The sequence below is a fragment of the Dermochelys coriacea genome, chromosome 16 (genome assembly GCF_009764565.3).
Source record: "Dermochelys coriacea isolate rDerCor1 chromosome 16, rDerCor1.pri.v4, whole genome shotgun sequence".
Classification (NCBI taxonomy): domain Eukaryota; kingdom Metazoa; phylum Chordata; order Testudines; family Dermochelyidae; genus Dermochelys; species Dermochelys coriacea.
The window spans coordinates 7266723-7281057 of NC_050083.1; the positions used below are offsets into that span (position 1 = coordinate 7266723).

At 43.9% G+C, this 14335-nt stretch overlaps 1 protein-coding gene across 15 annotated transcripts in view; it reads left to right on the forward strand.

Moving 5' to 3' along the window:
- CACNA1B (calcium voltage-gated channel subunit alpha1 B) overlaps positions 1 to 14335 on the forward strand; it is a 505831-nt gene that overhangs the window by 318763 nt on the left and 172733 nt on the right. For all 15 annotated transcript variants that reach the window (XM_043498957.1, XM_038374486.2, XM_043498961.1 and 12 more), the window contains 2 exons: positions 7653 to 7765; positions 12006 to 12118. In XM_043498957.1, the coding sequence (XP_043354892.1) occupies positions 7653 to 7765; positions 12006 to 12118 (226 nt within the window). The remainder of the gene's footprint in view (positions 1 to 7652; positions 7766 to 12005; positions 12119 to 14335) is intronic.

Here is a 14335-nt window from a genome sequence, read left to right on the forward strand (position 1 = left end):
ACTATTCAGTGTGGAAAAGAGACGACTAAGAACATAAGAACGGCCATATTGGGTCAGACCAAAGGTACATCTAGCCCAGTATCCTGTCTTCCAACAGTGGCCAATGCCAGGTGCCCCAGAGAGAATGAACAAACCAAGCAATCACCAAGTGATTATCCCCTGCCCCCGACTCCCAGCCTCTGGCAAACAGAGGCTAGGGACACCATCCCTGCCCATCCTAGATAATAGCCAGGATCTATCCTCCATGAATTTATCTAGTTCTTTTTTGAACTCTGTTATAGTTTTGGCATTCACAACATTGTCTGGCAAAGATTTCCATAGATTGACTACGTGTTGTGTGAAAAAATACTTCCTTTTGTTAGTTTTAAACCTGCTGCCTATTAATTTCATTTGGTGACCCCTAGTTCTTGTGTTTTGAGGAGTAAATAACACTTCCTTATTTACTTTCTCCACACCAGTCAGGTTTTTATAGACCTCTATCATATCCCCCCTTAGTCGTCTCTTTTCCAGGCTGAAAAGTCCCAGTGTTGTTAATCTTTCCTCATACGGAAGCCGTTCCATACCCCTAATGATTTTTTTTGCTCTTTTCTGAACCTTTTCCAATTCCAATATATCTTTTTTGAGATGGGGTGACCACATCTGCACACAGTATTCAGGATATGGGTGTACCATGGATTTATATAGAGGCAATATGATATTTTCTGTCTTATTATCTGTCCCTTTCCTAATGGTTCCTAACATTCTCATTGCTTTTTTGACTGCCGCTGCACATTGAGTGGATGTTTTCAGAGAACCATCCAGGATGACTCCAAGATCTCTTTCTTGAGTGGTAACAGTTAATTTAGACCCCATCATTTTATATGTATAGTTGGGATTATGTTTTCCAATGTGCATTACTTTGCATTTATCAACATTGCATTTCATCTGCCATTTTGTTGTCCATTCACCCATTTTTGAGAGATTCTTTTGTAACTCTTCGCACTCTGCTTTGGACTTAACTATCTTAAGTAGTTTTGTATCATCTGCAACTTTTGCCACCTCCCTGTTTACCCCTTTTTCCAGATCATTTATGAAAATGTTGAATAGGACTGGTCCCAGTACAGACTCCTGGGGGGCACCACTATTTACCTCTCTCCATTCTGAAAACTGACCATTTGTTCCTACCCTTTGTTTCCTATGTTTTAACCAGTTACCAATCCAGGAGAGGACCTTCCCTCTTATCCCATGACTGCTTACTTTGCTTAAGAGCCTTTGGTGTGGGACCTTGTCAAAGGCTTTCTGAAAATCTAAGTACACTGTATCCACTGTACCCCCTTGTGCACATACTTGTTGACCCCTCTCAAAGAATTCTAATTGGTGAGGCATGATTTCCCTTTACAAAAAACATGTTGACTCTTCCCTGACAAATTATGTTAATCTATGTCTCTGACAATTTTGTTCTTTGCTATAGTTTCAACAAGTTTGCCTGGTACTGAAGTCAGGCTTACCAGCCTGTGATTGCTGGGATCATCTCTGGAGCCCTTTTTAAAAATTGGTGTCACATTAGCTGTCCTCCAGTCATTTGGTACAGAAGCTGATTTAAATGATAAGTTACAGACCAGAGATAGCAGTTCTGCAATTTCACATTTGAGTTCCTTCAAACCTCTTGGGTGAATACCATCTGGTCTTGGTGACTTATTACTGTTTAGTTTATCAGTTTGTTCCAAAACCTCCTCTAATGACACCTCAATCTTGGACAGTTCCTCAGATTTGTCAGCTAAAAAGAATGGCTCAGGTTTGGGAATCTCTCTCACATCCTCAGCCATGAAGACCAATGCAAAGAATTCTTTTAGTTTCTCCGCAATGGCCTTATCGTCCTTGAGTGCTCCTTTAGCATCTCGATTGGGGAAATATGATAGAGGTCTATAAAATCATGACTGGTGTGGAGAAAGTGAAAAAGGAAGCATTATTTACTCCTTCACATAACACAAGAATCAGGGGTCTCCGAATGAAATTAATAGGCAGCAGGTTTAAAACAAAAAAGTTTTTCTTCACACAATGCACAGTCAAACTGTGGAACTCCTTGCCAGGGGTTATTGTGAAGGCCAAAAGTATAACTGTTTCAAAAAAAGAATGAGAAAAGTTCATGGAGGATAGGTCCATCAATGGCTATTAGCCGAGATGGTCAGTGATGCAGCCCCATGCTCTGGGCGTTCCTAAGCCTCTGAGTGCCAATTATCACTTGATAATTGCCGTGTTCTATTAATTCCTTTTGAAGCAACTGGCATTGGCCACTGTTGGAAGACAAGATACTGGGCTAGATGGACCATTGTTCTGACCCAGTATGGCTGTTCTGATGTCTTATAGGGAGATCTGGAATAGGCACTGGAACTTCTTGGATGTTTTTGAAGCATTTTCCAATTTTTCTCCTCTGCAGAGAAAGCTCATCAGTGGCACACAATGCTATAAATATTATGGGTTTGTTATGCAAGTTCTCTTCTTCAAAGTGCAGACCTTTGTTTCGTTTCCTAGATGAAATAGATTGCATTTCCCAGTGGACAGGCTTGCTTCATACAATCACCGACCATCACTGTTTGCGTTAATTGCCACTGTCGCTAGCATTTTCAAGAAGAAGAGATTTCTGATCACTGACAACGCTTTAATCTAGCACAAAATGGCATAATGTGAGTGAGTGGCTTGAAGCTTCTGTTAAACAAAGTCAGAGTAAAAATAAGGCACATGGTTTCAGTGAGGTAATTAACCATTGGAACAACTTATTTAGGCATGTGGTGTAGTTTCCATCACTTGCAGTCTTTAAATGAAGACTAGATGCCTTTCTAAAAGATATGCTACAGCTCAACCAAAGCTGGTGGATGCAGAAGTTCTGTGAGGTTCTATGGCCTGTGTTATGCAGGAGATCTGAAAAGATGATCTCAGTTGTCCATCAGGCCTTAAAATCTATACACCTGTGAAAGAAGACCGAGGAACTAATGGACCATAGAGACTGAACTGTCCTTTCACTTCTGTAGGTAAGTTTGGCTGGGCAGTGTGCAGGGAAGTCTCATGTTGCTGCTGTCTGTTGTTCTTTGGCTCCCACCAATGGTGGTTGACATTCTCCAGTGCTGTCAATCTAATACCTCCCACCTTCCCCCAATATGCTTTAAGAATGATTTTTTTTTAAGGCTGAACAAAAACGTTGTTGTTACTATTATTATTTTTTGGGAAATAAGAAACTCGATCAAGATATTTGGGCCATTATGGTCTAAGAACACAGCTCGTCTGTTTTCTTTTGTGCACCACAGTGTGCTTAACCAAATGCATTATGCAATTAGTTTCTTGATGATATCATATTTGCCTTTGAAGTAGAGGCCCAGCTCCCTCTGGATATAAATATGCAACATTGGCAATTGAAAGAAAAAGGGTTTCTGAAACATGCATGTTTATTTATGTCTGCTGATTATTTCAAGCCCGCTCTCTTTAAGAAGAGAGGGAGGTTTGGACCTGGGGCTCTTTTCCTGGTTAGAGGTTTCCACACAGGGAAGAGCAAATAAACCTGATAGTAGCATCCCCAACTTCTGCACCTAATGACATCAGACTTCCAGACAGTGCGGAAATGGAATTAATTTGTTGGTGATTGACAAAAAAGAGCCACTAACTACCTAATTCAGACATATGGGGCAAAATGATACCAGTGTGGCCTTTGCCAGCAGCATAAATTTTAAATTAAATTAGACTATTTGTATCAAACTATTTTCCCCTTAAATTGAATTACAGAATGCTTCTGTTTAAAGGAGATTAAATTAAATTTAGGGCCTGAATACCAGGAGGTCCAAACAATGAAATTGCATTTTCAATTATATGGGCAGGACCATGTCAGAAGAAATCCTGTTTTGGATCCGTCAGCCAGAGAAACTGATTCATTATGAGTTGCTCTCTTGTACTCAAAGAGTTAAGTGCTTTCGTTTTTCTCTGCATCTTTGCTTCCACCCTTCCTTTACTGCCTGCATATGGCCTCTTGGTGCCAGGGCCCATGGCAGCTGGTCACCATTGAGACACTGCTGCCACTGCCAGCTTTGATCTCTGGAACCAGGTGCCATTCAGTCTAGTTCTGGATGCAAGGATCCCTAGCTCTGAAAGGACATTTGGTTTCTTCTCTCAGGGGTGCAAAGAGGAGATCTGGAGCAGGCACTCAAACTTCTTAGCTGTTTCTCTGACTTTTACATCTGTTTAACTCCATTTCTTGCCATGTACCTTAAAAAAACTTAGATCAATCTGTCTGTCTATCCATCTAGCCAGCCAATCTGTTTTCTGTTTTTCTGTTATTAATATTTAGGGTGCAAGATAGTTATGAGCCCGTGGCAGTGTTGACTAATGGGTAGGGCACTGGACCGACACTCGGGAGACCTTGGTTCTATTCCTTGCTCTGCCATTGGCTTGTTGGGTGACCTTGGGCAAGTCACTGCCCCCTCTCTGTACCTCTAAAATGGGGATAATGATACTGACCTCCTTTGTAAAGTGCTTTGAGAACCACTGAGAAAACCGCTATATAAGAGCTAGATATTATAAGACCTATATAGAAGTATTCTCACGCTGAGCCAGGACTTTTCTCCAGTGTGACTTCCTAGATCCCCTCATAGCTATTTTAAAAACTTTTTGGGGTAAATTTGGTGCTCTTGAAAGCCAGAAACCAAGAGCTTTGTCTAGAGCTGGGATCAGCAACCTTTGGCACATGGCCCATCAGGGAAATTCGCTGGTGGGCTGGGATGGTTTGTTTACCTGCAGCATCCGCAGGTTCGGCCGATTGCAGCTCCCACCTGCTGCAGTTCGCCATTCCAGGCCAATGGGGGCTGTGGGAAGGAATGTGGGCTGAGGAATGTGCTGGCAACCACATCCCACAGCCCCTGTTGGCCTGGAACGGTGAACTGTGGCCAGTGAGAGCTGCAATTGCCGAACCTGTGGACACAGCAGGTAAACAAATCATCCCGGCCCACCAGCGGATTTCCCTGATGGGCCGTATGCCAAAGGTTGCCGATCCCTGGTCTAGAGTTAGGTAGAACAGGCATGTGGATGCAAATTCCCTGACCTGGCCTGACCTGCAGCTCCCCTTGCTGCTTCATATCTTGCCCCCTCATAGGTAGAGACTTCTTCCTGTTTCATAGCATGTGGTGGAACAAATATCCATGAAGAAATAGAAGGGTTCCACTAAACTCATTCCACTTATGTCCTGAAGGCCACATCCTTTGGTGGGTCCAAGTTCTGCTGAGATGGGAACTGGAATTCTGTTCGAGGGCTAAGGAGAGTTGGAATCACAAAACTTAAAGGGCAGCTGTAGACAAAAGAGCGACTCTGTAAATATGGCATGTGAGTTCCATATTCTGTATCAGTTTTTATAATGCACTTACTGCTGTTGCATCCAAACACCTTCCAACTGTGCATTAAGCATTGAGATTAATATCTGTCATGTGGTTTGTTCTTCTCTCATCCTTTCCCCAGGAGGAGAACTGTGTGTGTCGTGGAGAGTTCTGTTTTGGTAGGGTTTTGTTTTTGATGTTGCTTTTAAAAAAAGTTCCCGGGTTACTCTTTTTCAGTGACTTCTAGATGCAAGCTGTTCAGTTTACAAAGCAAACAGTAGTTTTTTCCATAACTGCGACTCCTGCAAATTCAGTCTGGGACTTGAAAAATCCAGCTGGATTCTTTCTGCCCCTTATGTCATGATAGGCGATAAAAACTTTCCAATTAAAAAATTACCTGGCTGTTTTGTGGGTGATGCACGAGGCAGAATGGAACCCAACTTGCTGTCTTTGAGCTGTGTAGGTTCTGCAGGGATAACAAAAGGAAACTACTTGGAGTCAGTCATAAAGCCAGCTCCTTGGACACTGAATACACACACACAATGCAGGTCTGTTGAATTAGGAAATGAGTCAGCAGTGTACACTTGTTGCCAAGAAAGTCAACGGCATATTGGGCTGGATTAGTAGGAGCGTTGCCAGCAGATCGAGGGACATGATTATTCCCCTCTATTTGGCACTGGTGAGGCCACACCTGGAGTATTGCGTCCAGTTTTGGTCCCCCCATGACAGAAGGGATGTGGACAAATTGGAGAGAGTCCAGTGCAGGGCAACGAAAATGATTAGGGGGTTGGGGCACATGACTTAAGAGAAGAGACTGAGGGAACTGATCTTATTTAATCTGCAGAAGAGAAGGGTGAGGGGGGATTTGATAGCAGCCGTTAGCTACCTGAAGAGGGGGTCCAAAGAGGATGGAGCTCGGCTGTTTTCAGTGGTGGCAGATGACAGAACAAGGAGCAATGGTCTCAAGTTGCAGTGGGGGCGGTTTAGATTGGATATTAGAAACACTATTTCACTAGGAGCACGGTGAAGCATGGGAATGGGTTACCTAGGGAGGTGATGGAATCTCCATCCTTAGAGGTTTTTAAGGTCGGGCTTGACAAAACCCTGGCTCAGATGATTTAGTTGGGGTTGGTCCTGCTTTGAGCAGGGGGTTGGACTAGTTGACCTCCTGAGGTCTCTTCCAACCCTAATAGTCTATGATTCTATAGGTGGTGTATTTTTATATATGGTAAAATTTGCAAAAGCACCTAAATCCCATTTTCAAAAGTGCCTGTATCATTTAGGCACCTAAATTCTATTTACTTTCAATGGGACTTGGATATCTAAGTGAATGACTTAAGTGAGTTTGTGACCTAATCACTTAGAAATCCAAGTTCCATTGAAAGTAAACGGAACTTAGGTGCCTAAATGATATAGGCACTTTTGAAAATAGGACGTAGATGCTTGTAAAAATTTTACTCATCATTTTTAATACCATAATCACACCTGGAAAAAAGATGATTTTTCAGCTATAGCACATCTCATTTAACCAGTGATCTAAAGGGACTCCTTGTTTGTGCTAGCAATATTTAGGATCACATCTCTTCGCACAGTTGAGCAAACTGGCTAACTGCACTTGATACTGTTAGATGCAACCATTGGAAGAATTTATCAAGGACCATTTTAAAATCAAGATTTGATGTCTTTCTGAAAGATCTGCTCGAGGAATTATTTTGGGGGAAGTTTTACAGGGGTGCTGAAACAATTTGTATAGTGAGGGTGCTGAGAGCCATTGAACCAAACTGTAAACCTCGTATATAATGAAAACCACTTCAAGCCAAGGAGTTTGGCAGCACCCCTAGTTCCAGCACCTATAACATTTTATGGCCTGTGTTATACAGGAGGTCAAACTAGAGAATCACAATGGTCCCTCTGGCTTTGGAATCTGTGAATCTACTACTCATTTGAAAGAGTGATTGACAGGTCTGTGTAATTGTACATATGCAAAATATTATGGGTGGAGTTAAGGGAGGCCTTTATAAACAGCCCCACAAACTTCTTTCTCAAAGTGCTTTTCATAGAGGTGGACAGGATTTCTCAAAGCTCACATACCTAACTTCCCACAGCAGAGCTGAAACTGCTTCCTTTGTTCTTCTTGCATGATGTGCCTCCCATACGTGTATGTCAAAATAATTGTGTGAAAGGGTACTAAAGCAGTTACCTTCCCATTGCAGAGGAGTTTTCGACCAGCAGGAGGCAGTCCATGCTGTGAAGCTGTTGAACGGCATTATCTCAGCCTAGCATGACCTCATTAACTGATTCAGCCTCTTTGCTGGCTTCTAGATTTTGCAGAGTTTGTTTTCCTGGGTCTGTTCCTTACTGAGATGTCCTTGAAGATGTATGGACTGGGGCCAAGAAATTACTTCCACTCCTCATTCAACTGCTTCGACTTTGGGGTAAGTTGACATGAGCTACACAAACTAATGTGGTGCATAAGTCCCTCCTTTGATGAGTGGTGTTATATGTTTATCAGTGAGAGCAAAGACAATGATGTTCCCTGGGCACATTTTACAGGGATTAGTTACTCCTCTCTCACTTCCCTGTATAAATCAAGTGAACAGTGAGATACAATGAGGAAACATGCCAGTCTGAATACACTTCCTCCAGGAATTGTCTCCTCAGAAACCCAGTAGCTAACAAGAACTGGATGTCTGTAGGAATTGTTTTCTGCTAAAAGCCCACATGGATCCAGTTCTCATCAGCAGCCTCACTAAGTGCTCTAATACCAAGAGATGCCATTTTGAAGTTGGGGGTGTGTTTGTGTTTTAAATCATGTTTCCCTTTGCTCGGATTTCCTACCATCCTGTGGGTGACTTCCCCTCACAATACATGGGCAGCGAATTTCAAATTTGTGTCCATAATGAGGCGTATATAATAAATGTGGCATGTTCTGGGGGAGTTGCTGAGCATATGCCATTGATGTAAACATTTGTGCTCAGGCCCTCTGGAAAGACACTTCTGTAGGTGTGTGTGGATATGGATGTCTAACACAATGTTTGGCTACATTCTGCCTAAACATAGGCTTACACACCTTCTGTTGTCTTATATGACAATTGTGTACCTGGATCCTAGGAGAGTATCTGGGCTGCAATATTTCCTGTCTCTGGAGCTCAAGATGCAGCTGCCACCATAAAGATTAGAGAGAGAAAAGTACAGCTGGGACATCTCGTGTGTCCTCCAGCCAGTCTGAGGTGGACTTTGTCTGACAGCTTGGATGCTTAACTGACAAGATGCTGTGAGTGATTCCCTTCCCCTTCTGGGACTGAACTCGCTGTTTCTGCACCATTCTTGACTGGGAAATGAATATGGAGACTCACTCCATTTCACTTTTAGCAGGTGCCCATCTAACGCCGACAGACCCCAGATGTCGGCAGTCAGGATAGACTGGGGAACCTCTGGAGCTTAGTGCATGAGCCTCTACTGCATGAGCTAAAAGCCAACTGCTTCTTAGCTAAGGCTGTAGAGCAGACTGATTTTCTCTCTCTCTTTAAGTGGTCTCGGTGCCACTAGATGGGACAGAACACCACACCCAGGAGTAAATACACCCACATCACAAATTCCACTCTCACAGCTGACTCTAATTGGCCCCTTTGTTGGCCATCTCAGCAGAGAGGCCAAGGACCGATCAGGCCTAGAGCCTGGACTAACCCCTTCTCTCTAGAGAGGGGCTGTCTAGAGCAGAACAAAGCCAGGAAAGGTGTGGGGTGTGTCGGGCTGCCGGCTGGGCTCCCAGCCCAAGAAGGACTAACACCATGCCACTCTTTCAGGACACGGTTTATTAATTGAGATTTTAAAAGCCTCGCAAAGTCACACAAAACAAGGCTATTCCCCAGACCAACACCGGCCCCCCTCTCTCTCAGGGCCAATCATAGGAGTCAACCTTCCTCCTGCAGCCCCCCTCAACCCCAACTGAGCTTTCTCAGCTCTTCATTGGATCGCCTGACTTCTTCCCAGCTGGGACTGACTGACCCCAGAGTCCCTGCTGCTTAAAGGGGTAGACCACCCTGTTACATATGTCCAGACTTGGTGATTTTGATAAGAAGATATAGCATTTAAGTGCTAGCTGTGCAGACACCATCCCCCAGTTCTGTGGGAGCAAACTGTCATGCAAATAATTGTGTATGTGGCATTGCATCTGCAACTACTTGCACCCCCAGTTTAACTCACTTTGATGGCTACACTCCTGATTTTGGGATGTAATCAGGAACTTCAGTGAATGCTAAACTAAAAGCAACAAGCTGTTGTGGGCGCAATTTTATGCCTGCAAAAACAAAGGTTCTGCTAAGGCTGGACTGAAAATTTGGTTGGTGTTCCGGGCGAGGAGCTTGTTCAGCACCCCCCCCCCCCCGCCGCTCCATTTGTTAAACTTTTGAATACCTTATTATTTTATTGCATTTGTAGCCCATTTCATGACTTTGATGCACGATTTGCATGCATGATTTATCCCCGTCATATAAGATGATAAAACTTGCATACTAAGATCTGTAAATCTGTATTTATTCATGCCATATATAAGCAAGTCTGGAAGGTTCCATGAGATTCTACAAAGGGCCAGAGCATTCTAGGAGGTTACTGAAAAACAAATCCACATACGGAGCACCTGAAACATTTTACTTCAAACATTCTATTTTCCCTTTTATCGCTAACAACAAAAACAGAGCTCTGAGCCTGGCGCCCCCCCAAGCCCTCACCCCAGGTGGTCACTGGGTTGTCTACCTCTAAATCTGGCCCAGGAGTTGGCACCCAACTCCAATTGAAAGTCAATGGGAGTTAGGTGTCTAACAACCTGAGATGCCTTTGAAAATTCTAGTCTCTGTGAGCTGTTTTGTAATACTTTAATTTGGCTTTTAATTTACCTCAATTTATCACTGCCTCATTTTTGGTCAAATTCTAGTGAAAGATGCTGGATTGATCTTCTCTATCCCTTACACAGGTACTGCATGGGCCACAATATGGCAAGCTTCACCTCACTGTCTGCCAGTTTCCCTTCATTTATTTCATAAAAGGCATTGCTAACCAGAATGCTCCACCCACAAGGAACAAAAGCTTATACCTGATCTCGTGGGAAGAATGATTTAAGAATTTTATATTAAACACAGAACAAATCCACTGGGCTCATCAGCTTTTCTTCATGCCATGCTGAATGAAGCACTGGTAATAAGTTTCATGGACTGGAATTCCCATGAGGGAGAGGGTTTTGATCACTTTTCTAATTCTTACTTCTTTAGAGAGTCCATTGGGAATCCACCATTGTCTATGTTTCTTCTCCCGCACCCACCTTCCCACTCCCCAATTAATTCAGTTTCTTCACCCCCTTTGGAACGGTACACTGTTCTGTCATCAGTTTAGTTTGACAAACTATCGAGATGAAACAGTTCAAAAGCAAAGAGAAAAACAACAAAACATTGTTGAGAGACATTGGCCCCGGGAGGAGTAGACCATTGGAGTCTTGTGTGAAGCTACTCCCAAGAGGTCATTTTAATAGGGCAAGAAAATTAATTATCAATTTAAAACTCAGAGGGTCTGGGGGAAGGTTTTACTGATGCATGATGGATTCCTAGAAAGGATACACAGTGGAGGAGAGGAAAGTTGAATTCTGCACAAAAGGTGCTGGAATGTTGTACACAAATGGTGTTTTCAGGGTGCCGACAGTCTCATATCATCACTCTGATGTGGTAACTGGCACAGGTCTGTCTATTCACCTTGATTTTCTGTGAAAATTGCATTCCATGGTAGAAATAAGTCCCTTGTGCATTTCAAGGCAATTATTGTGCTTCTCCATGGCTAAAGTTTCTCAACCTTTGGCCTTGCCTGAAGCTAGGTATAATGGCTAAGAAATGCTTGTTTTACCTTATTACCTAAGCAGTAACCTAGCTTTTATAACATTCCTCTTTACTATAGTGCATTTTATATTACTATAACTCTCCCTATTTGCACTACATTTCATAGAAAGTCCCTTTGAATCTTAGGGTTTGTACTATTGCATAGCTGCCAACATTTTAACAAAATATGTCCAGAGACAATTCTTTAAATATCTCAAGGCCGGGGGCTGCTGAATGGTTGGATGTGAACTCTAGTAGATTTTAAGGGTTTTTATTTACCTGCAAATATCTTAATTAATCAGCATTTGAAAGGTTCTAATCAGAGAGATGATTCCAGTAGATTTTACATAATAACGATACTTAGCGCCTATATGGTGCTCACTCGTGAGCCTAGCTGTGCCCCTACTCATGGGAGTAAGAGAGCGCAAGGAGACACTTCACATCCCTATGCATGGTTTAGGGATGGGGACAGCTTCTGCCTGACTGCTATCCCCAGTCTTGTGCAGGTGGGCACAGGTGGGGAGTGGGCGGAGCCTTGGATGTGACCTCACAATACACCAGCCAACACACAGAACTGATGCAGAGGGGGAAGCTGCCCCTTTCTCGGGCTGGATCGCACATTTACAAAAATTGAGCAATTATGTCTGAGAGTCTGGGCTTTCTTGCTGTTTCCTTGATTATGCATATTATACTGGCAGCCCCTATTAGCTCCTGCACTGTGATTGGATTCTGTCTCCATAGCCCCTGTGGGAGGACCCAAAGCCACAGCCGGTCGTGCAATCATTTTCCCTTTTAAAATGGGTTGTTCTTGCAGGTGATAGTGGGGAGCATTTTTGAAGTGATTTGGGCAGCAGTGAAGCCTGGTACCTCATTTGGCATCAGTGTATTGAGGGCTCTTCGACTGCTGAGGATTTTCAAAGTAACCAAGTAAGTCCAGGTTCCTTTTTCACTCCCATCGGCTATTTAGCTCAACGTTGCCTGCTTGCCTTGTACACTCCTGTTATAAAGCCTTGTAGAATTTGGGCCCTAGCAGTAACTAGTGCTTCTGTCCATCACCCTTACACTGCCAAGCATGAACTGCGATTATCGGATGTGAGTGCGACCAGCACCCATGTCAGCCAACCGGGTCATTGTCGCTACAGCTGAATGAGCCGTGAAGACTAAACTACTCTCTCTCCTGCAGAGGACAAGACTGAGATTTGCCTGCATAACAAGCATGAGGAAGCTTGTGCTGTCATTATCTGTACTATAGCTAATCTAGGAGTGTATTTGAGGAGCTGTGAATCTGGCACTTTTGTGATCCAGTAGAGTTTGGTGGACGAAGCTTTTCTCTTGTTCTTCTGTCACGAGATTAATATGCGCTGGAATTAACAAACAGCTATTGTGCAATTTATAATCCATTTAATGCCATTGCTGCAGGATGTTAAAGTTGTAATGTTGAGCTAACTGAAAATGTTATGGGCGTTCATGCCGGTTTTGGCTTCCCCCCACCCCCAGACAAGTTTGCCCCTCCCTTCCTCCCTCTCTTCAATTATCTCTTTGTATTAACAAGAGGAGTGTAGCAGCCAGGTGAGCATTGGGGCCACTCAGTTCTGGTCAGTTAGCCTCACCTACCACATCTTTGCAGGACTGGGGATGCAGAGCAGACAAACTGTCTGATCTGTGCTAGGAGCCTAGCTGGAGACAGAAGCCGATCAGGGACTGCAGCCTGCCTAAATCCCTGGGGAGAGGGAGTGTGTTCCAGCCCCAGGGTGGTGAGGTTAAAACCCAGGAACTTGGGTCAGTGTTGGGGCAGTTTGTAGCTAGCCTGCAAAGAAGGAAGCTAACAGCTGAGCCTAGCTGGACTGATTATTCGGTTCTTTTGTTATTTTGTGTTGGATTTTAAGGGAAGGACTCTGGGGCTACAGAAGGGATTGGACTCTGTTAAGTGGCTTGGCTGGAGAGCCAGTCGCTTTTACAGCCAGAATGGGACAGAAAAGACGTTGGGCAAACTGAGGCAGAGTTGCCGCAATACGTCTACTAGCCACAAGGAGGAATGCTGGTGCAGCATCTCTGTGCAAGGAGCAACACGACAAAGGTTTTAGCTGGGGAGCCCAATTTTCGAACCTTAACAGGGTGTCCAGACCTTGGATGCTTAAATTGGCCAACTAGAGTATAAATTAGCCATTTGTTGTACTTACGTACTTCTCTCATCATCAGCTGCACGGTTTGGATATCCTTTAGTCCCTTAAGATAGGTCTACACTGCAATAAAAGTTATGTTCTTAACTCAGGTTATCTAATGCATGGTAGCAAACTTTGGTTAAAATAGTCGCAAAGACACAGCAACTCAGCTTTTATCTTGGATTAGCAACTCTAGTTCAACACCAGGCCCCCAAGGGCATATCTACACTGCAGCTGGGAGTAAACCTTCCAGCTCAGGTAGACACACTTGTGATGGCAGGGCTTGTGCCAGCATGCTAAAAGTAGCTGTGTGGACTTGGTGGCAATGGCAGAGGCTCAGACAAGCCACCCGAGCTCAAGCCTAGTCTACACCTGGGGCAAGCTCAGGTGGCTCGCCTGAGGCTTCCCTGGAGCTGCAACATTCACACAGCTATTCTTAGCACACAAGCATGAACCGCTCTCTACCACAAGTCTGTCTACTTGACAAGGCTCCCTCCCAGCTACAGTGTCGACATACCCCTGCAGAGTTGAGGTCGAGCTGCTAACCCAAGTTTAAAAGCTGAGTGTGACAGGTTAGACCCCTTGGGAAGTCACCTGATGTACTGCAATACCACTGCGTCTACATGTTCTGCCAGCGTGGGCCCCCTTTAACGTGTCTTGCCATGCCAGACTCTTAAAACCTCCTCAAACACACACACAGGCAGGGCCACAGCCTGCTGCAAATCAGTTCTGGGAAGACTCAGCTTAAGGGACTTGCTCCAGCACTTAGATGTCCACCTCCCTTGGAGTACAGACCCAAAGATCTATTCTGAAATTCGCCTCTTCCCTCAATGTGGAAGAGGGCTGTGCACAGAAATTTAGAAATTCTATGCCCCCAGTTAGAAATTGCATAAACTGGGTTATGTTATAACCCAGAAATAAATTTATTAACTATAACAGGTGTATTTTAAGTGGTTAAGGAGGTAGCAGACAGAACAAGGCA